The following is a 24,299-nucleotide window of genomic DNA, read 5'->3' as shown; positions in this document are numbered from 1 at the left end:
TATTTTTCCCTCTGTAAAATGGGAATAATAAAAATGTAATAATATCGAACGCCATTGGATTATTATGAGACTCAAAAAGGTAATTCATGAGCTTGGTATGTAGTAAGCATTTAATAAATGTAGCTGTTACTATTATTGTTACTATTTTTACTGTTCTGAGACCAGTGCTTTTTCTGAAATTTTTTTTCAAATTCATGCTGAAGCACTTCAGTTTAGAAACCTTCATAGGATTATAAAATGTAGACAGATATTTTAAAATTGAAAAACCAATGTTTATCATTTCATAGAAGATAGTCTAAGTGATGTTGGAACTTGTGTTTAACCTATACTCCTCTTCAAAGCCTAGAGGTGTATTTGAGAGTAACATTATTGCTATTAAGCTCTTTGTAATAGGGACTGCCATATTTGTCTTGAAGTGTTCATTCTCCTCTTCAGATTTGTCATTCTATTTGGTTTATTTCGTGAATCCAGACACCAATTTTCCTTATCAACATTTCCCATGAAACTTGCATGCCATTTGCTTATTTATACCATTAAAGCTGATAAAAAGATAGGGTAAAGCCTTTTATAACATATCACCAAATTATATTCTTCTAATACCAGCATTCTTTTGAGCTTCTGGTGTGAATGCCAAGTATACTAGGTTAAACTCATAGCCCAGAACTACTCTTACCTGATACTTCCTTAAGTGACCACTTCAGCACCCTGATAGGAGTTTGAGAATAGCATTAGTAATCAGAATGCATAAGAGGATCAATTTTTATTTCTTTAATAGTGATCTAGTTCAATGAGAAGATTCCTAATATAGCTTTTAATTTTTAACCAAAATGGGCAAACTATATCTTCTCTAATTATATGGCATGTGCCCAAATATAGCTGTTCTTCCTAACAAAAGAGTGCATTTTTTTCAGACTACCGTTTAAGGTAGTCATTTATTTTTTCATAACATTTTTGGAAACCCCGCTCCATCAAATGTTACAACAATTGGCCTATTTGCTTTTTTAAAAAAATGTAGCTGATTAAACTTTTGGGAACTCAATATTAGGGTTGGCTAAAAAGAATGAGAGTAATGTTTTAGTAAGAAAACGTTATCCTGACAAGAATGTTTTAAAACTGAGATCATTGTTGATTTTGGAAGCATTGACATTGTAATTAGTCATGGTTTAAAAATGAAGTAACTTGAAATATCATCATAAAGTATTGTTTGATCTGAAAGAAGACAGTGAACATTTTTGGTAATTTTTAGCATGCTCCCTGGTGTGATTCATTTACTCATTTTATTTGTGGAATTTAGCTTACTGAAATTCCTGTAGCTAGATTTTCCCAGTGTTTCTAATAGCTGAATTAACTATTTTATGCTCCTTGAGAACCATTTAGTACATTATTCTTCATTGTATAAATTGTAATTTTAAAGAATTGTGAAAACTAGTAAAATTGAGAGTGATTATTTACTGGACAAAAATGTGTATTAAAAAAAAATAAGCCCCAATACTACATTTTAAATTGGATTGAAGTTACAAAACAAATATCCTTGGGCAGAATAAGTGGATTATTTATGTTTTGAGGAACAGTGGTGTTAATGGTTTGGTAGTGTGAAAGATAATGCAGTGTTCAAAAATAACTAAGGAATTACTCACCTGTTGGGTATAATTTTGTTTATTCATTCATTTAATCATCTTAGAAATTATAATTCAGCAGTTATGTCACATGGTACTTTGGATCTAAACGTTAGTAAGTCATGTTTCCTGCACTCAAAATTCGTAAGAAAGTATGAAGGTAGTAAGTAAAGTATAGTGGGATTCTGTTTCCAGTGTACCACTTGCTAGTTATAGGCAAGTCAATTACATTCTCTGAACTTCAGTTTCATCATTTGAAAATATGGACCGAAATATCTGCCCTGCCTACCTTAAGTAGCTATTGTGAACTCTTAAAGATATTGCATGTTAAAGTGCCTTAAACTGCACATAGGTAGATGTAGTATTACAAAGCTTTGCATGTCTCTGATTTTGGGGGGAGGTTTTCATCCTACCACCACTTCACAAATCCTATGGCATTTATTATTTCATTACAAAAGTAATATAAACTTGAGAAATAGAATCTAGAAGAGAAAAAAATGTATTCATAGTTCACCCTAAATCAAATACTTTTTATAATTTTGAACTGATATTTTTCCTCCAGGTTTTAAAATTCCTAGCCTTGGGGATAGATATTCATAATTATACTACACATTCATATACATGCATGTATATACACACACACATTTTCTTCTTGAGTTATTACAGACTCTTCACATGATCATTTTAATGACCACTATCAACCGTCTCTCTCATAGCTTATTCTTAGGGGAGGTTATCAATAATGTTTTTTGTATTGTTATTTTAAGATGTGTAATTCATTGGAAATAGAGGCAAATGTATTACATGTTTACCTTAAAGTAGTTGAGGAAAAGGTGTCTTAGTTACAATTACTTTTTAAGGCCTGAGAAAAAAATTAAACATATACTTGGGTCATCACATAATTTTAGCCTCTTTTGTCACACAGGTTGTCACCTCTCCAGCGCACTCAGTGCAAATGAGCTTTATTAAAAGTTATATTAGCTACTTCCTGTGCGCACTAAAAGCAGTATTTCGTACTGCACTGTGTATGGAAATGATGCTATTCCTGAAGTGACGCATACTCTAATGTTTTTAGTGGTCAGCGAGAATAAATTACATCACTCCTAAAAATAAAACGCAAAGTATCTTCATTCTCTTTCTCTCCCAGTCTCTGCCTCTCACTATTTCAGGTATTTTTCTTGTTGGATTTAAAATACATACAGACTGTCCATCTAATACTTTGACCTCTAAGTTTGATGACCTCTTTGCCTCCAGTGATCTTGTTCTCATGCCTATTTTAGCCATCCACCCCACAATTGTACCCTAGGTCTTATCTGGTCTCTGTAGTAGTGTCCCACACTATCTACCACCTCCCACGTTTCCAGCTTTCTCCTTTCAGTACTCTGACTCCAACTTAGCTCAAGTTCTATGATTTACCATTTTGTTCTTTCCTAGCATTTCTCTCCTTTTGTCATACTTACCTTGGAAAAAATTCAACCTTGGTTAAATCCTGCCTTTAGCTCTTCTGCACCTGCACTCATGAGGAATAGATGAGGAACCTGGAGAAAACAGTCATACGGACTGGTCTCACTTTAGAGGGATCACTAACCTTAAGTGAGTTCCAGTATGTGCAGTCCTACTAAGTGTCCGTAGCCCTCCACTTTACCTCTCGTCAGAGTATTTCACATTGTGTCACTCTCTCTTATGAAACCTCCAATACCCACTCCTCTCCACTCCTTATTCAAAGCTGATGACTTCATTTCCTATATCATTGATGCTGCTGAAGTAATCAGAAGAGAACTTGCATATCCTCCATCAACCAAATCTATCAGCCTACCTGCATCTGTATATTTATTTGCTGCTTTCCTTCCTTGTAACTGCCTTTGCTCCATCTGAGGCCACCCACCTGTACACTAGATCCCATCTTCTCAAGTACACAGAAGTAGGCTCCTGCACATGTCCCCCACTTCTACTACATCTTCAGTGTTTCTTTTCCTGCATCATTTCCAAAAACATACAAACATGCTGAAATACCTCACATTTCCTCTGCCCCATTTAACAGCTATCCTTTACAGAAAAGTTTTTTATATTCTCTATCTCCACTTTTTGTCCTCCCATTCTCTCTTGAACCATTTCAGCCAAGTTTCATCCATCGTTCAGAAACTGCTCTTGTCAAGGTCAGCAGTGATCTACATGTTGCCAAATACCATGGTCATTTATCATTATTCCTTCTCCTGGACCTTTCAGCATTATTCAACACAACTGATCACTCTCCTGAAACACTTTTTGAACTTGACTTCCAGGATACCACTTTCGGGGTGTCTCTTCTGCCTCAGTGACAGTCCCTTGCCTGTCTCCTTTGTTCATTGCTCTTCAACTTAATCTGAAATGATGGAGTACTTGTGTCCCAATATTCAGTTCGCACATTTTATTTAACTAACTTTCATTGAATTTCATCTATATACTGTTAACTCCCAAATTTAATTTCTTGAATAGTTTTTCCTCTCCTAACTGCAGATTCATATATCCACCTGCCTACCCTACAACCCATTCTCAAACTTAATCTGTTCAAAACTAAATTCTTACTTCCCATATCCATTCTTTCAGTCAGCCTCCTTGCAGTTAATGACAATTCGCTTTTTCTGGTTGCTCAGGCCAAAAGCCTTGGAGTTGTCCTTGACTCTGTCCTTTCTTTTACATCCCATGACCACATTGGGTCAACTTTAAGACTATATCAGGCATCTTAGCACTTCTCACTACCCCATCAACTACCACCCTGTTCCAGGCCTGCACCAGTTCTGGACTGGTGAGGTGCAGTAACTTTCTAGTTGGCATTACCATTTTCAATCTTGGCCTCTGTGGTCTGTTCTCAACATGGCAGCCAGAGAGATCATTTAAAAATACAAGTCATATCATAGCATATGCCTCTGCTCCACATCTACCACTTGCTTCCCATCTCACTCAGAATAAAATCCAGGATCCTTATCATGCTCTACAGGGCATGCCCTACTGCAGTGTAGAGTGTCTGCCCCTTCTTACCTTTTAGACATCTTGTCTCACTCTCCCTCACTGTACTCCAGCCACACGGCCGTCTTGTTGTTTGTCAGATACACGCAGCATCACTTATCCACTTACTGTCAGTAATCTGTTCCTGAAAATAACATGTTTTGCACTAAAATGCTGATAGGGAGTCTATTTACCATTATTGTAAGTAGGAACAATTGTAATGTAGTTGCATAAAACCTATGTTATCAGTTGACAAATTATCATGTTGAGATCATGTTTAACACATTGTGCCCTGATCACCAAACAACTCATATGATTGTTAATAGGCAGTTTTGTGTGTAGTAATATTTACTCTTCATTCTAATTGCTGTTCTCAATTGCTCCTATTCTTTCTCCACAGTTTTTAAGAATACTTCCTCCACTTTGGGGGGGCACTTTTTATGTAACAGTAGGGAAAAATAAGAGCTAATTATGGAAGGCACTACAGAAATTTGTTCAGGATAAGTGAAAATAGCAGAGAATGGCCCACACTGAGAATGAGGCTAGTGCCTCTTAGCTTTAGAAACAGTGGAGATTTGTTGATACTTAGTGGACTTTCCCAGTAATCTACACAGGAGTCTGAATTATACCAGTCATATTCAGAATGTAACTTAAAATTCTACTCGTGCATTGTTTTGTTAAAATTTTTTTGTTGAGTTTTGGAGAAAGAAACATAAATTTTCCTGTGTAAACACTGACAAAAACATTGGCTGGTGAGAGATACCTCTGGTCTATATTGGTTGTATATTAAAAACCAAGATATATCAAACCAATAAATCAAATGCTTTAAGCCTTAAATTTATACAGTAATGTATGGCAATTATTTCTCAATAAAACTGAAAAAAATACCCAAAACCAAGAGGCATTCTCCCAGGGAACAACATTCCGTGCGGTATGCCATTGTTTATTAAAGAAGTGCATGCATGCATTGCATTCTTGCTACATGTATATATATATATTTGTGATAGAGATTTTATTACATATTTAGTAAGAGACAAAGAAGGTTTATGAAACATATCACCTGGCCCAATTAATAAAAATTCTCATCAGACTTTATATGGTAATTCTATTTTTAATTTTTTGAAGAATGACCACACTGTTTTCCATAGTGGTTGTACCATTTTATGTTTCCATCAGCAGTGCACAGTGGTTCCAGTTTGACCACATCCTGGCCAACACTCGTTGCTTTGTTTCTTTTTATTTATTTATTTTAGTAATGGCCATTCTAATGGGTGTGAAGTGGTTTCTCATTATGGTTTTGATTTGTGTTTTCCTAAGGATTAATGATCTTGAGTATCTCTTCATGTTTTTATTGGCCATTTGTATATTTTCTTTGGAGAAATGTCTGTTTAAGACCTTTGCCCGTTTTTTAATCGGGTTGTTTATTTTGTTGTTGTTGAACATCTAAATATTTTATGTAGTGGAAAATATACTAAAATACTTAAAACATGTCTTTTTTCTCACTATTAGTGGTGCAAAGTACAGTTTGCTAGCTCATACTACCCTGAGCTTGGAAAGTGCTGAGAATAGCTTCAAGACCCATAATCTGTCTATTAATGGGGATGGTAAGTACAGTCTATATTTTACTTATTATACATGTTATGTCAATATATGTGTGGTGACAGTAATAATTTTTAATTTTAATATGTTCCCCTGAAGTGATTATTGGCTTAAATAATGTAGTCACGAGTAACTCTGTGGATTCTTGAAAATATGTCTGTCCCTTTTCCCCCAAAGCAGAAAGTTTATTTTTCTCTTTCTACTGTTTGCTAGAGATTTGTCTGTGAGGCTTGCTTGGTGAGAACAGAAAGGTTTTGCATATTCTGAATCCTTGTCTTTGACTTGAAATTGGTGACTTTACCACTCTTCTAGTTGTCAAAGATGTATCTTATTTTTAAATTTGAAATTGAGGAAGCCAGTAAAAGCATGAAGAGCCATCTATCTTTACAACAAAAGGTATAAGGAAGGTAGTATATAATTTTATATATTATACTTCAAAAAATGAAAAAGAATAAGTAACCCAAATCATATTTCCAAACTACTTTCCCAACATTACTCTATATTTTTCATCATAGGTAAAAATAATCTTGGAGCGTGGACAGTGCTCCTGCTGTTTTACAAATCTTCTAATCACTTACCTCCCTTCTTCACCTTGCTATATATTTCTTTTTAATAAACTATAACTACAAATTATCATCTAGAGAAGAAGGTTTAAGATTAATTTAGCCCTACCTTCCCATATATCCCCTGCTTGCTACCAACAGAAGGTAGGCATGAGTGGTTCTGCGGATCACTCATTACGTCAGTGTATGTTATGTCAATGTATGTGTAAACACTGACAAAAGCATTGGCTAGTGAGAGATATCTCTGGTCTATGATGGTTGTATATTAAAAACCAAGATAAATCAAACCAGTATTTTACATTCAGTATCAAATGGTTTATAACCCATATTATATGATATTAAGTATTTGAGTTTAAATCTACCATCATATTCTGTGTTTTCTGTTTGTCTTACTTATTCCATGGTGGTTTTCTCTTTCTTGCATCTTTAAGGATTGATAGTTTTATCATTTCAGGTTTTCCTTGTTCTAATTAAAGTTATAATTCTTTTTCTCATCTTTTAGACATTACCTCTAGAAATTTTATTAATCATACTTAAGTCTAAAATTAAAAGATAATTTTACCTTTTTCTCAGATCCTGCAAGGACTTTAGAATAAACTCCATTTCTTTGACCTATGTGCTGTTGTTATACATTATAATTCTGTTTGGTTTTTAAATTTCACAAGATGTTTTATACACTTAATATTTATTTAGATTTGCCTGCATGTTTCCATGTACTGCTTGTGTCTTATACCTTACATCTGGTATTATTTTCCTGCTGCTTGAAGTGTAATCCTTAGAATTTATTTCAGTTTGTTCTGCTAATATCATACTTTTTAGTTCTTTGTGTATGTCTGAAGATGACTTTGTTTAGCTTCATTCTTGAAAGATATTTTTTACATGATGTAGAAACTTTAATATTTTACTTTGTGAATATTAAAGATATAATTCCAGTACCTTCTGGCATCTCGTACTGGCTGTCGAAAATCATTTGTCAGTGTGTTGCTTCTGTGAAGGTAACTTTTAATTTTCTCTTTGTCTTTGGTTTTCTGAAGCTTCACCGTGCTATAGGTGTAAAATTGAATTTTATTTATGCTGCTTTTGGACATCCTTGATCTTCTTTAAATTGATGGATGTCTTTCATTATTTCTGGACAAAATCTTACTTGTCTATTCAGGCAGCCTCTGATCCATTCTATTGCCTTTCTCCCTGTAGCATTCCTAGTAAACCTATGTTAGTCTTTCTGACTGTATCCTCTATGTTTAGTACCCTTTATGATGTATTCCTCATCTTTTTGTCTGTCTTTGCTGCTTTTCTGGATTTTTAATGCACTATCTTCTGTTTCCTTTATTCTCTTTGCAGCTCTGTCTGATCTGCTGATAAATCTATATACCAAGTTCTTCATTTCACTTATTGTACTTCTTATTTCTAGAAGTTCTGTTTGACTTTTTCAAATCTGCTATGCCACTTCTCACTTTTTATTCTCTGCATATATTGTTAATATTATCTTTTAGGTTTTTATTAAAAGAGTAGGCATAGCTGTTTTATAGTCTATGGCTAATGATTCAGATATATAAAGTCCTTCTTGATCAGTTTCTCTCTTTTTTTTTTTTAACTGGTTCTCAGTCATGATGTCTCAATTTGTTGCACGTCTAGTTATCTTCATGTGCTTGTCATTGTAATTGAAAGTCTACATAGAGGAATAAATTAATGCTCGGTGTCTCTTTTTGCATCTCGCAGGCACCTGGTGAGACTATCATTCTGGCCTCACTTTATGCAAAGACCATGTCTGAGTTTCTCTGCATCCCTTCATCCCTACCTCCGGGCAGTGGGAATCCTGGGCAGTTAGGTTGGTTTACTCATGGTTCACCACTGTTGGTGATTCCTTTGGGATATCAGTTTAATATGAGGAGAATCGTCCCATTAATCTGCCTACATTGTTCAGGTCCCAGACTGTGATTTCTGTTCTGCTTCCCTCGTCTTGCAGGATCATTAAGTCATAAATTGAGATTTTCTGGGATTGGCAAATGCTCTCAGGACAAACACAGCTTCTGTGCTCATTTAACTCACTGGTTCTTATTTATCAGATTTGTACTGGAAGTTTATTATAGTTTTGTTACCTCTTTCTTGCTCTGGGGAAAAGTTTTAAAATATTTTGGTTCAGCATTTTTAGTAGTTTTCAGTGGGAAGATTGGTCTGAACAATCTAATTAAGCCTTCTATCACCCAAAACTTGAAGTTTGCAATAGTATTAGCATTGTCAATTTTATCAGAAAACTTGGCAAATTAAGTTTGTTTAATTCCATTTGTGTTAGTTCTCTAGAATTACCAATATTATCACCATATGTTGAGTGCCTATTATGTGCCAGACATTGTTCATTGAAATATTATTCAACCTTGAAAAAGGAAATTCTGCAATATGTGACAACATGAATGATCCTTGAGGACACTATGCTAACTGAAACAACCAGTCACAGAAGGACAAATACTACCTGATTCCACTTATATGAGGTATCTAAAATAGACAAACTATTAGAAGCAGAGAGTCGAATGGCAGTTCCTAGGGGCTAGGAGAAGGAGAAAGGAGGAGCTGCTAATAAACAGATCTAAAGCTTCAGTTATACAAGATGAATAAGTTCTAGAGATCTGCTGTACAACATTATAACATTTGTTAACTCTACTGTATTGTACACTAAAAATCTGTTAAGAGAGTACATCTCCTATTACATGTTCGTACCACAATAAAATATAAATAAATAAATGAACACTGTTAAAGCAGTTTTTATTCTTAGTCTCTGTGAGACGTAGTTATAAGGGAGCATCACAGTGAAGTGATTAATAGTGGAGACTGGAGCCATCAGCCTTAGGTTCGTATTCTAGTTCTAGCACTGGCTAGCTGTGTGCTTTCACAAGTTCCTCATTTTGTTATCATTTATATTTTACAAATGAGTAAAATACAGCTTAGAGAATGTAACATGCCAGATTATGTAGCTAGCCAGTGGTCGAGCCAGACTTCAAGTAATCTAGGAAAGGCTGTGCTCTTTCTGCTATGCATTCCGGTTAGGCATGATTACTGATAAAGCACCTAAAGACTCAAAATACTATTGATGTGTGAATAATGGAATTGGTGATGAAAGGTCCCATTCTTTCAACCAAGTCACCTGAAAGGTTGTGGAAGGGAATAAAATTCACAAAGAAATCATCGATTTTAGCAGTGTCACGTCTTCAGTGTTCTATAAGATATTACTAGATTCTCCTTTAATAAAATGCTCCTGAGCAAATAAGCATGGGAACTATGTGGTATACTTCTTTCTTTGAGAAACACAATAAAGACTAGCGTTAAAGACTGTGAAAAGACCTGTGCTTACAGCAATAATACCCAACCCCTGTTGACATTGGAACTTGTAGATTCCACAGAAAAAAATTTCAAGAACACTAACCTATATGCCTAACCCTTTTGATGTGATAGGTATATCTCTAGAAATGTGTGTAAATTAAAATCTTGTAAATCAATTATATTTTGAAAAAAAAAGAAAGCTTGTAATTAAAAAGAAACAAAATTTTATACAGAAAAAAGCCACCCTCGGATTTATTCATTAATAAATCTATGTTTAATAGGGTTTCCTAAATAAATTTATGTCAGTGTCTACCAAATACTATAAAATAAAGAGGAAATACAAGATTTTTGAAATTTATAACTCAACTTTATTACTTGTGCTAGTTTAAGGAAAAAGCCAAAATGATATCCTAAGGCTTATATTTGTCATCAAGAAATTTTTATACTTTTTACAAAACAATGAAACCACATTGTAAAGATTGACTCACATGGAACTGAGATGTTATCGATTCTTTCTCTTGCCTATGTTTTGTTTTTGTTGTTGCTGTTGTTTTTAAACTCCATTTTGCTCCCCATCTGAAACTACAGATGAATTAGATAAAATCTTTAAGTAATGAAAAGTCAAACTGCTCTTTCACTTCCTGTTTCATTTCATCTTGTCCTAATACCACCTTTGGTTAGAAAAGAAGAATTAAGTATTTTGATTAATGTGTTGCACAAGGGCAGAAAGACAGCATTGAGAAATGGAAAGGATATGGTTTGGGGAGTGGGAGTGCCCTGGATATGAAATTATGAGAAACATCTTTTACATGCCAGACACAGTGATAAATGTCATGCACACATTATCTTATGTGATTTCACAGCAACCCTAGTACTTAATAGGTAGTATTTTAAGAATGAGAAATTGATACTCGGGCAAGTTAAGTGAATAGCCTAGATGCTGTATTTCTTGTCAGAAGTAGGGAGAAAAAGCTGTGACTGTGCTTTATTCCACAATGGTCATGAGCTGTAGAGAAACCTATGTAGGAAGTAAGAGGTGATTGCAGTGTATGTGGCACGTGATCTGTAGAGCAAAGAATTTTACATCCAGTATATCTTTTCAAGGTCTGCAGTGAGGAAGGAATTATTTTTCTTGGTGTGCCATGAAATCTGAACTTATTTCACTAGAGAAGCACACTGTTACATGTGGTATTTAGGTTCCAGATACATTATTGATTGTGACTGGTCTGAAAAACTAATCATTTATGATTCTGTTTCTTTAGGAGGTGGATCCTAACTTAAAAACAAGCCTTTCATAAATCTGGGTTTGCTATGTAAAGAAATTCGCTTTTGGGGCTTCCCTCGTGGCGCAGTGGTTGAGAGTCTGCCTGCCGATGCGGGGGACGTGGGTTTGTGCCCCGGTCCAGGAGGATCCCACATCCCGTGGAGCGGCTGGGCCCGTGAGCCATGGCTGCTGAGCCTGTGTGTCTGGAGCCTGTGCTCCACAACGGGAGAGGCCACAACAGTGAGAGGCCTGCGTACCGCAAAAATAAATAAATAAATAAATAAATAAATTCCCTTTCAAACTTTAAACTCATAAATCACAAGGGTGATTTCAATTGTATTACGTAGATGCATGCTTTTATAGAATTTTTATTTCATTTCCTGCCTATTTTACAAAAGGAGATTCTCATTTATGTATTTATGTCTGCATTTTTAAATCATTGACTTTATTGTATTTATACACTTATTTCTCTCAGATCAAACCCTTTGTTTCTAAAAGACAGCAGCTTTAACAAAGAGTTGAATAGTCCCAGACAATTTGTGGTGTGCTATTCTTTAGTAGAATGTTGAGCAGGTAAATTGTTAAAAAACTGTTTTTGTGTTAACTTTGTGCTCTTCATTTATGCTGGTCTTTTTCATTTAACTGATGTGTCAAGCCTTGGCTACACTGCCTCTATATATTAAATAATTGTATTTTTACAAAAAATGTTTTATTTTCCGGACTTACTAAGACCTTTTGGTCAATGATAGTAACAGCCAATGGTTAGTCATTTAATAGGCAGTTACCAACATGGGTGCAGTGAAAACTTTACAGATATTTTTTATGTGGTCCAGTGTGAACATAGGACCGTATGTTGCATTTTTATTTATACCCCAATACACAGAATAAATTATGCAGTGCTTTCCTTCCATACAGTTATAAAGGTTGTATACCTGCCTGCACACTACATTAAAGGACTATCTTAATGTTTTTTGAAAGAACTTTTTTAAACAATTGCAGACTTACAGAACAGTTAAAAGTTGAATATCAAGATTTTTTTCCCCAAAAAATATATGAGAACAAGTTGCTTACCTGATGCTTCATTACTCCCAAATATGTTAATACCTGTTCCTACTAAAAGACATCTGGCTACATCACTACAGCTATTCAAGTCAGCATTAATACATTACTATTATTTCTACTAATACAGACACCATTCAAATGTTACTCCAATAATGTCCCTTATGACAAAAGGATCCAGTGCAGATTCACGCATTGCATTTAATCATCATGCTTCTTTAGTTTCTTTCAATTTAGATCAGTTCTCCAGTCATTCCTTGGCTTTCATAACCTTGACATTTTTAAACATCATAGTTATTTTGTAGAAGTTCCCTCAGTTTGGGTTCGTCTGATGTTTTCTTGGACTGAGACTCAGGATATGTGTCTTTGGCAGAAATATCGCAGAGGTGATGCTGCGTTCTCATTGCATTCTGTCAGGTGGCATCTTTTGATTCATCCCATTACTGATGATGTTCACTTGATTAGGGTGGTGTCTGTTAAGCTTCTCTACTGTTAAGTTACTCTTTTTGTTTTCCTCTTTGTAATTAATACATATTTTATGTGTGGGAGGGGGATACTTTGAAACTAAGTATATTTATTAGACTTTCAACTTATTCATTGATTTATTTATATCAACATGGACTCATGTTTTACAGTTTTATTCAGTGCCTTATAATCTGCTAATATCTTGTTTAAGATTCAGATTGTCTCCATTTTGGCCAATGGGAGCACATTCAAGATGGCTTCTGTGTCTTTTTACATGTCCTCCTCATTCATTGAGTACTTCCTTACGTAAGGCATAACAAGATATTTCAGGCTCATCATGTACTTTCCCTGCCTCAGTCCTGGAGTCATCCGTTTCTCCAAGGAAGACTGGTTCTTTTTAATAGAAATAATATTTAGAAGACATGATCTGAGCTATAGGTATATTCATTGCTATTAGACTGTCACTATTAGGTGTCACTTTTCCTAGGCCCTCTCAGTGGACGTACATGTATATATATTTTGTCATGCATTTCTTTTTTAAAATTTATTTATTTATTTTTGGCTGTGTTGGGTCTTCATTGCAGTGCGCAGGTTTTTCATTGTGGTGGCTTCTCTTGTTGCAGAGCACGGGCTCTAGGTGCACGGGCTTCAGTAGCTGTGGCATGTAGGCTCAGTAGTTGTGGCTTATAGGCTCCAGAGCTCAGGCTCAGTAGTTGTGGTGCACGGGCTTAGTTGCTCCACAGCATGTGGGATCTTCCCGGACCAGGGCTCGAATCCATGTCCCCTGCATCGGCAGGCGGATTCTTAACCACTGCACCACCAGGGAAGTCCTGTCATGCATTTGTTCTTTTTTTTTTTTAACATCTTTATTGGAGTATAATTGCTTTACAGTGGTGTGTTAGTTTCTGCTGTAAAACAAAGTGAATCAGCTATACATACACATATATCCCCATATCCCCTCCTTCTTGCGTCTCCCTCCCACCCTCCCTATCCCACCCCTCTAGGTGGTCACAAAGCACCGAGCTGATCTCCCTGTGCTATGTGTCTGCTTCCCACTAGCTATCTAGTTTACATTTGGTAGTGTATATAAGTCCATGCCACTCTCTCACTTCGTCCCAGCCTACCCTTCCCCCTCCCCGTGTCCTCAAGTCCATTCTCTACGTCTGCATCTTTATTCCTGTCCTGACCCTAGGTTCTTCAGAACCATCTTTCTTTTTTCAGATTCCATATATGTGTGTTAGCATACGGTATTTGTTTTTCTCTTTCTGACTCACTTCACTCTGTATGTCATGCATTTCTTAATCTCTGTATGTTGAAAACCGTGAGTTCACACGAGTATGTCTGGTTCTAATCCAATACCAAAGAGTTCATTCTGCACATTTGTAATTCCTTCCTCTGACAGTGAGAAACCTGTCTTCTATTATCTTTAATGCTTTTTATTCTTTGGTCAGTCTCCTTAAAAGCAACCATTTTCCATCTTTCTCACATAACTGCTTCTCTCTCCTGCCGGGGCTCTGACTCCCCTTCTGGGCTGCCCCTGGCCCCACAGGGATACTCCTTACCTTGCTCAGGCTCACACAGCGCCCCCAGGGCTGCCCTCCTCAGCCCATGTGAACACCGTCCTCAGCCTGCTGTGCTCTGACACCCCATACCCGGCTGTCTCTCTGCTTGCATTTCCATCTCCCCAGGCTCTGACACACTGGTCTGGGTCACCAAATGTGTGAATGGTCCCCTCGTTACTCTCAAACTGACTCCCGTGGTTGGACCGCCCCCCGCACTCTTCTTAATTTCCCTGGATTCGGACACCTCACTTGGGCAGCACCGCACACAGATACCCTCCTTACTCTACCTGGGCCCCTCCTCCCCACGCCAGGCCGGCCACTGAGCAGAGACCCCTTTTGGGTTCTATATTCCCCATGTGATCCGTCCTCCTCAGCCCCTTCAGGCTCTGATTCCTCATGCCAGGCAGCTCTCCCACTCACCTTCCTTACCCTGACTGGCCCCAGCACCCAGCTCTGGCACACTACTGCTTCCCGCCCGCCCCCTGCCCAACTCCTGGCACAGATACCCATTGTGGTGGACTCCACATAATGGCTTACACCTGAGTTGTTCAGTAAGGGAAGGGACAAGGGGAAAGGTCAAAAGGGTTATTATTAAATTCTTATCATAAAGTTGTGCCCTGAAGTGTTTTATTCAGAGCATCACTTTGCTAATTATTATAATGAAAATCAGAGCAAAAAGTAGAATTTGACAAACAAAAATCACTTTATTAGGATGTTTTTTAAAATACATGAGTTTACTTATATGCCCTGAACTACCTCCATTGATTAATTACTTTAAGATCAAACAAGAGATCAAGAGACTAAACGTTCCATGTCTACTCCAGGTGATAGCATGCTGTAAACTATCAGTTTAATACCATCCTGTCCTGACTGCTTTCTTTTATTTGATTTTGTCATTGAATACAGTCATTTGAGCAGGATGAACCTTTACATATGTTCTTATATAAAGCAAAAAAAAAATTGTAAAAATAATCAAAATGTATAATAATGACCTGAAATAAACATATATTTATAACTTGATTTTTTTCTCATTTAAATAGAAGAGTCCTCGTTTTGGCTTCCCTTATATGGTAACATGTGCTGCCGATTAGTCGCCCAACCAGCTTGTATGGCTGAGGATGCGTTTGCAGGATTTCTTAATCAGCAGGTTAGAGAACTTTAAATATCCTGCAACAATTATAGCTCTAATTTTGATCTTAATATCCTGGCAGTTGTTTGGCATTCTGATATTGTGAAGTATTTTTTTTTTAATAAAGTCTTCTCTTAAATGACAGTTTTCTCCTTGTTAGACATCAAATGTGGGGGGAGGGTGCAGCTGGGAGTGAGAAGGTAGGGAAGGGGAGGGGTCTGATGCAGTTTTGATGGCTAAGGGGCTACCTCTTCCAGGTTCCTCTGCTTCATTAATAGCAGTAACAGGGTAATCAGTACCAGAGGACTCCTTGTGGAAACTGATGAGGACTGCTCAACACCTTTCACATGAAGGCCTTTCTGGCAGACAGCTCTTGGCACAGTTTAGGCCTCTGGGCTTCCAAAGCTGCCTCTGTGCCACCTACTCCTAATTTATTTATAACCATAGTTATTTGTATTCAGTAAATAATTAATTATGGGCCTCAATGAATCAATAGCTTTTTAAAAAAGATTCCATTAAGAGGAAAGAAAATTTGCATTCTTACAGGGAAGTCAACATTTTCCAGTGTTCTTAGAACAGTAAGGGAATATTTTGAATATTCAATTATTTTGAATATTCAGTTATTTTTATACTTTTCCTGAGTCAGTACGTGAATTGCTGTGGAATTCCAGTCACTAATTTTTAATAGACTAGCTTCTCTAAAACTGCATTGATTTATGATTTTATGTATATAAAAGTTATGTGATAATTATTACCTCTATTTTGCTTAAAACTTTTGAGAATTCCACACCTTTCTTCTCTGATACAAACTTACTTTTTTACTTTGGGCTATTGACTTATTGTATCGTAAATTAATGGGTAACTCTATCACATTAAAACATTTCAAAAAACTAACTTTGCTAATTCAAGTATTTTGTTGAATTTAGAGTTAAGATGATAAATAATGATATAAAGTTGAGAGTTTCTTGATTTTTCTTTTTCAGCAAATGGTAGAAGGTCTGATTAGTTGGAGAAGGTTGTATTGTGTTTTAAGAGGGGGTAAACTCTATTGTTTTTACACTCCAGAAGAAATCGAAGGTAAAGTGGAACCAGCTTTGGTAGTGTCCATTAACAAGGTAAATAAAATGCTATTTTGAAAATAAAGGTATAACATTTTATGAAGTTTGTTCTTTTCTATTACAATTCACACTGTTGTCATCTTATTTACAAAAAGGGAAGGACTGCTAAAACTAGGTTAGTTCGTAAAGATATTCTTATTTTTCTTTCCATTTATAGAGCTTATCTGGTAAAGGAAATACTATATATTTCCTACGAAAACATAGTAATTGGAATCTATACTAGCAAATAGATTTTAAAGCAGAGAATGTAACTCCACATTAACAGGGTATTTAAATTTTTTAGGAATTTATTTAATTAAGAGATTATAAAAACATAAATTGTTAGCTCATGTTAACGATGATGCTCTTTCTAGTTAATACTTAAATGAACCCATTAAAAAGAAATTCCTGAGTATACTTTCTGATTTCTTATGGGGCTAATGGGCAGTTGTTCAACCTTCTGCCAGGACAAGAAAGCCTCACATTCTGTTGAGAATACCACATACACATAAATATACTGGTTTGATACAAAGGAAATTATAAAATTTTAGTTAGAAAGTTTTCACTCAAAAATCTGTAGGAAAAGTTTTCAGTCTAAGGCAGGCTTATTTTCTTTATCTCACAATCTTAATTTGTTTTCATCTATCATCCAAGTCTAGTGTTTATTAGAGGGTTTTTTCCCCTCTTTTTATAGCATTCCTACTCTAGAGTTAAAATGGCATTTCTAGAGTAGAATGTCATGTTTTCTGCCTATGGACTGCAATTAATTGTCTTAGTTTTTTTACTTTGCTTACCTGCAGAGTGGTTAAAGTGAAGTATATGATAAAATATGAGCCATCACATCTGTTAACTGTAAGATACATGTTCTACTTGCCTTTAAGTTATCTTTTGAGGAAAAATGTAAAGTTATATGTCCTGAAAAAACATGTAGATACTGGTCTGCTAGTGTATAAGGATTTAGTTAATTTCTGTGATCTTTGCAATAGTAACATTTGATCTGTTTCTATCCTGCTTTTAGAAATGACACTACCTTTTGCTCAAAGGAAATCCTTCAGTGAGACCTTTTTACTATGTAATTAAGTCCACTTAATTTGTCTGTTTTGTGTATAAGAAAGATTAATGTTGCTCTTAAATAATATACCTCAGTATTATAACATAGTGAATTTATTTTCATTTAGAAAATTAGGTTAATGAAAGTATAATTTTATTATTGGAAAATTGATACAATTTTTTCATTGTTTTGTTTTGTTTATGCAGTGTTCATTCCCCCCCATAGTCTTTTGAAAATTTCAAATGTACAGAAAAGTTGAAAGAAGAGAAAAGTAAAACCTGATACCCATCACCTAGATTCTTCAGCTATTAACATTTTGCCACATTTGCTTTCTCTCTAGATAGTTAAAAAAAAATTTTTTCCGAACCACTTGAAAGTAAGCAGCATACAGCATAACATTTCTTTCCTAGAATATGTCAGCATATTTCTCCTGAAAACAAGGACATTTCTTTCATAACCATAATATTATTATCACACTCAATAAATTTATTGTTGATAAAATAATATTATCTAAGACACAGAGCAAATTGCCCCAGTTATTCCCAAAATATTCTTTCTTATTTTTATTTTTTGTTTTATCCAAGACCCCATCAAGGGTCACAGATTGCATCTGATCACTATGTCTTTTGTTTCCCTTTTACCTAAATTGTGCCCTTCTCTTGCCTTTTTTTTTTTTGGTTTTTATGACACTAACATTTTTGAAAAGTCCAGGCAAGTCCCCAAATCTGTTTTTGACTAATTGTTTCGCTAGATTCATGTTAAGTATTTTTGGCTGGAGTTCTACATAGATGATTTTGTCTAACCTTATTTTCACTAGGTAGTAAAAATGGAATCCTACCAATTTTTTTCTTACATGATGCACAATGGAATATGGATAGCTATAAACCAAATTAAAATGTAATCTAAGCAAATGAGATTTTAAAAGTTTGATCTGAAAACAGTCTTCAAAGTATTCATTTTACCTATCTCAACCCTTTAAGGGAGGCAGAGCATGTAGGTCAGCCCTGATTTACAGGTATCTTATTTCTGTTTTACAAGTGACAAAACATACTCAGAGATCAGATAGAACTTGTTTAGCTAGTAAGTAGAATTATATGGCTTACTCTTTCCTAATGGGTAGAAAAAAATAGATAAAAATTCATGGATTGTTTATCTGTTTCTTCATAGACATACTGCAAGACAAGATTTGGAAGGCAAAATTAGACTTTTCCCTATCTCCATATCCACTTTGTATCAGTTTTGAAAGTAAAAAGTAACTCTGAAATGAAGTTCTGAGTCCAAAGCCAAGTTACCTGTAGGCAATGACTTAGGCATGTATTGAATCTTTACCATTCAAATTTAAGAGGACAATTATAATAGAACTCCTCTGTTATTGTAGTCAGTGCATCTGTATTTTCTTATTTGATGACAAGAGTCTAATTCCAGAAAAGTAGTTAACAGTATCTACATGGTCTGACTAAATTGACCTTTTTCAATTGACTCATTTTTCCTTGTGGTAATAAAGGTGATGGCCTGGCAACCGATGGGATTCTGTAGTCAATCGACTCCATTATTAAGATGACTGAAATCAGCGTACCTAGAAATCCCAGTGGTGGCTCCACTATTGAGCTTTACAGATTCACAGGAAAATGGTTTGTCTAGTAATTTGTATAGACTCGACCTTAGACTTGGCGGGACAGCGTGGGCTGTATTTGACCCTGAGGACTGATGACATAAATATCTCTTCCATCAAATATGACTTTTGTCTAAACTACCAAAAAGAATTTTAATATTAAACCATGAGGTAAGGTTAAGGTTGGGAAGAATAATATAATTTAGTTGCTTATCTCAAAGATTAAACTGATGACAAAGTGTTACATTCTGTAGCTTTGCGATATTTCCGTCTTAATTTTCTCCAGTGCCGGTTCCAGCACTGATTCCTGCCCTTTCTCTTTAGAAACTTTTCCCTTTGCATTTCCTACTTCTTTTTTTTTTTTTTTTAATTTTTATTGGAGTATAGTTGATTCACAATGTTGTGTTAGTTTCTGCTGTACAGCAAAGTGAGTCAGTTATACATACACATATATCCATTATTTTCAGATTCTTTTCCCGTATAGGTCATTACAGAGTATTGAGTAGAGTCACCTGTGCTATACAGTACGTCCTTATTAGTTATCTGTTTTATATATAGTAGTGTGTATATGTCAATCCCAATCTCTCAATTTATTCCTCCCCCTCTTTCGTCCCTGGTAACCATAAGATTGTTTTCTACCTCTGTGACTCTATTTCTGTTTTGTAAATAAGTTCATTTGTACCATTTTTTAAGATTCCACATATAAGCAGTATCATGATATTTGTGTTTCTCTGTCTGACTTACTTCACTTAGTATGATAACCTCTGGGTCCATCCATGTTGCTGCAAATAGCATTATTTCATTCTTTTTTATGGCTGAGTAATATTCCATTGTATATATGTACCACATCTTCTTTATCCATTCAAATGTCAATAGACATTTATGTTGCTTCTGTGTCCTGGTTATTGTAAATAGTGCTGCAGTGAACATTGGGGTGCTTGTATCTTTTTGAATTATGGTTTTCTCTGGGTATATGCCCAGGAGTGGGATTGCTGGATCATATGGTAGCTCTGTTTTTAGTTTTTTTAGGGAACCTCCATACCATTCTGCATAGTGGTTGTACCAATTTATATTCCCACCAACAGTGTAGAAGGGTTCCCTTTTCTCCACACCCTCTCCAGCATTTACTGTTAGTAAATGTTTTTGATGTTGGCCATTCTGACCATTGTGAGATGATACCTCATTGTAGTTTTGATGTACATTTCTCTAATAGTGATGTTGAGCATCTTTTCATCTTTTTTGGCCATCTTTGTCTTTGGAGAAATGTCTATTTAGATCTTCTGCCCATTTTTTGATTGGATTTTTTGTTGTTGTTGTTATTGAGCCGCATGAGCTATTTGTATATTTTGGAGTTTAATACTTGGTCAGTCATGTTGTTTGCAAATATTTTCTCCCATTCTGTAGGTTGTCTTTTTGTTTACGGTTTCCTTTGCTATGCAAAAGCTTTTAAGTTTCATTAGGTCCCATTCGTTTATTTTTATTTTCATTACTCTAGGAGGTTGTTCAAAAAAGATCTTGCTTTGATTCATGTCAGAGAGTGTTCTGTCTATGTTTTCCTCTAAGAGTTTTATAGTATCTAGCCTTACATTTAGGTCTTTAATCCGTTTTGAGTTTGGTTTTGTATATGGTTTAGGGAGTGTTCTAATTTCATTCTTTTACATGTAGCTGTCCAGTTTTCCCAGCACCACTTATTGAAGAGACTTTCCTTTCACCATTGTATATCCTTGCCTGTTTTGTCATAGATTAGTTCACCATAGGTGTGTGGGTTTATCTCTGGACTTTCTATCCTGTTCCATTGCTGTATATTTCTGGTTTGGGGCCAGTACCGTGCTCTTTTGATGACTGTAGCTTTGTAGTATAGTCTGAAGTCAGGGAACCTGATTCCTCCAGCTCCATTTTTATTTCTCAAGATTTCTTTGGCTAGTCAGGCTTTTTGTGTTTCCATACAAATTGTACAATTTTTTTGTTCTAATTCTGTGAAAAATGCCATTGGTAATTTGGTAGGGATTACACTGAATCTGTAGATTGCTTTGGGTAGTATAGTCATTTTGATAATGTTGATTCTTCCAATCCAAGAACATGGTATATCATCCATCTGTTTGTGTGTCATCTTTGATTTCTTTCATCAGTATCTTATAGTTTTCTGAGTACAGGTCTTTTGCCTCCTTAGGTAGGTTTATTCCGGTATTTTATTCTTTTTGATGCAGTGGTCATTGGGATTGTTTCCTTATTTCTCTTTCTGATCTTTTGTTGTTAGTGTATAGGAATGCAAGAGATTTCTGTGTGTTAATTTTATATCCTGCAACTTTACCACATTCATTGATGAGCTCTAGTAGTTTTCTGGTAACATCTTTAGGATTTTCTATGTAGAGTATCATGTCGTCTGCAAACTGTGACAGTTTTAACTCTTCTTTTCCAACTTGGATTCCTTTTATTTCTTTTCTTCTCTTATTGCCATGGTTAGAACTTCCAAAACTGTGTTGGATAAAAGTGGCGAGCGTGGACATCCTTGTCTTGTTCGTGATCTTAGAGGAAATGCTTTCAGTTTTTCACTGTTGAGGGTGATGTTTGCTGTGGGTTTGTCATATATGGCCCTTATTATGTTGAGGTAGGTTCCCTCTATGCCCACTTTCTGGAGAGCTTTTTTTAATCATAAATGGGTGCTGAATTTTGTCAAAATCTTTTTCCACATCTACTGAGATGATCGTATGGTATTCTTCAATTTGTTAATGTGGTGTATCACATTGATTGATTTGTGTATATTGAAGAATCCTTGCATCCCTCAGATAAATCCCACTTAATCATAGTGTATGATCCTTTTAATGTGTTGTTGGAGCATTTCCTACTTTTATCTCAGGTTTCCTTTGAGCCCTTCCATTCACCTGAAAACTTCACTCTTAATAGTAAATGCCACTGGTCTCGTTATTTAACTATGTCAAACACCATCTCAGTCAAGAAATCTATTTGTTACTTCTAAAAACATGACTGTTATCTAATTATATCTTATATTAAAGTAATTTTTACTTATTTTTCTCAGCTTATAAGATTATTCAAATTTATAGAAAAGTTGAAAAAAATACTACAGTGAACACTTGTATACCACCCAGATTTAACCGTTAACATTTTGTCATATTTGCTTTATCTATTTTTCTTTTTTTGGGGAGGAGTTTAAGCACTTTATACGTTATTTAATTTTTTAATCAGCTGTTATGGTGGTATGGTTTACATAAAATAAAATTCACCAGTTTTAAGGGTACAGTTTGATAACTTTGACAAATAATATACAGTTGTGTAATCATTACTATAATCATTATTGGATTATAGTTTTTTAAATCTTTTTTTTGTTTTGTTTTGTTTTGTTTTTTTGCGGTACGCAGGCCTCTCACTCTTGTGGCCTCTCCCGTTGTGGAGCACAGGCTCCGGACGCGCAGGCTCAGCGGCCATGGCTCACGGGCCTAGCTGCTCCACGGCATGTGGGATCTTCCCGGACCGGGGCACAAACCCGTGTCACCTGCATCGGCAGGCGGACTCTCAACCACTGCACCACCAGGGAAGCCCTAAATCTTTTTTATGAGAACATTAAGTCTACTCTCTTAGAAAATGTCACTTATTCAATAGTGTTATCAACTATAGTCACCATGTTTTACGTTAGATCTTTGGACCTTATTTATCTTATAGCTGAAAGTTTTGTTTTGTTTAGCTGCAAGTTTATAAAGTCTCTTATCTATATTTCTTGCTGAGCCATTTGAACATAAGTCTCCAACATTGATAATTCATCCCTGAATACTTCAACATCTTCCTTTTAGAAATAGGAGCCTCTCAAATTATATAAATTTATATATATATATAAAATTATGTATATGCGTATATATATATAATTACAATACCATTATCACAGCTAAGCAAATTAACAGTAATTCTCTTATATCATCTAATATCCAGTCCATAGTCAAGTTTCCCCGTTGTCTCCAAAATGTCCTTTTAGCTCTTGTTTTCAATCTAGGACTATTCGAAGCTTGTGCATCCTTTGTACTTCTTCTAAACTGTAAATTAGGTCTAGGGGCTTGATTAAATTCATTTTAAACATTATTATGAGAATATTTCATGGATAATAACAAATACTTTATGAAGAATTCTGTTCAGAGGCATATGATGTCAAGTGTCTTACTATTGGCAATGCCAGGTTTAATGACTTGGTTAAGGTGGTTACCACTAGCTCTCTCCACTATAAAGGTAAATTTTTGTCTTTACAATTAGCAAGTAGTCAATGAAGTGATGCTTAGACACAGTGTGACTATCTTTATTGTTCAGCAATCTTTCACATAAGGGTTTTAGTGAACTGATTGCCCTTACCTGAATCGGTCATTACATTGGAGATTGCACACGTTCTTCTACTACTGTCCTTCCTTCTGTATGTGTTAGCTGGCATTCTTTTGTAAAGGACTTTTTCTTATCAACTAGGAATGAATTACAGTCTTTCCTGAAAAGGCTGGGTAAATGTTTAATGTTAATGACCAATTTTCAGAGTAAGGAGTTGTGTTATTACATGTTGACATTGTATTGTTATTGGCAATATGTATTGGAGTGGAGTTACCCCCTGCAGAAGTAGCACATGAGTGTCGTTTCTGTTGTCCCACACCACCTCCAATATTATGATAAACTCATAGATTTTAAACTATTCAATCTACTCAGTGTTTTAAATTACTTGGGTTTTAAATATAAGGTAGATGTTTTAATTATTTTGCTTACTTTGTAAATTTCTAAGGGACATGTACTATTAGAGTATTCTTAAATAAAGGGGATCATTGATAAATGCCAACTTGGTTGGATAGTGTTTTTGTTTCAGTTTTTAGTGTATTTCCAGTGCTGGGTCTCTAAGATCTTTTTATGCTTAATAATGTTAAATATTAAATACAAAGTTTCTTTCTTTTGGCTGTCTTTCTCCTCTCATGATTTAGAAAATAATAATTTTGCTTAATGCT

At 35.4% G+C, this 24,299-nt stretch overlaps 1 protein-coding gene across 1 annotated transcript in view; it reads left to right on the top strand.

The window, feature by feature from the left end:
- RTKN2 (rhotekin 2) overlaps positions 1-24,299 on the top strand; it is a gene marked incomplete at both ends in the record, with an annotated part of 77,048 nt that overhangs the window by 40,812 nt on the left and 11,937 nt on the right. The window contains 3 exons of the mRNA XM_082673000.1: positions 6,111-6,205; positions 15,469-15,575; positions 16,541-16,672. Coding sequence (XP_082529126.1) covers positions 6,111-6,205; positions 15,469-15,575; positions 16,541-16,672 — 334 coding nt within the window. The remainder of the gene's footprint in view (positions 1-6,110; positions 6,206-15,468; positions 15,576-16,540; positions 16,673-24,299) is intronic.

Source organism: Grampus griseus (assembly GCF_964374135.1).
Source record: "Grampus griseus genome assembly, chromosome: 16".
Lineage (NCBI taxonomy): Eukaryota > Metazoa > Chordata > Mammalia > Artiodactyla > Delphinidae > Grampus > Grampus griseus.
This window is presented reverse-complemented; position numbering and strand designations above follow the sequence as displayed.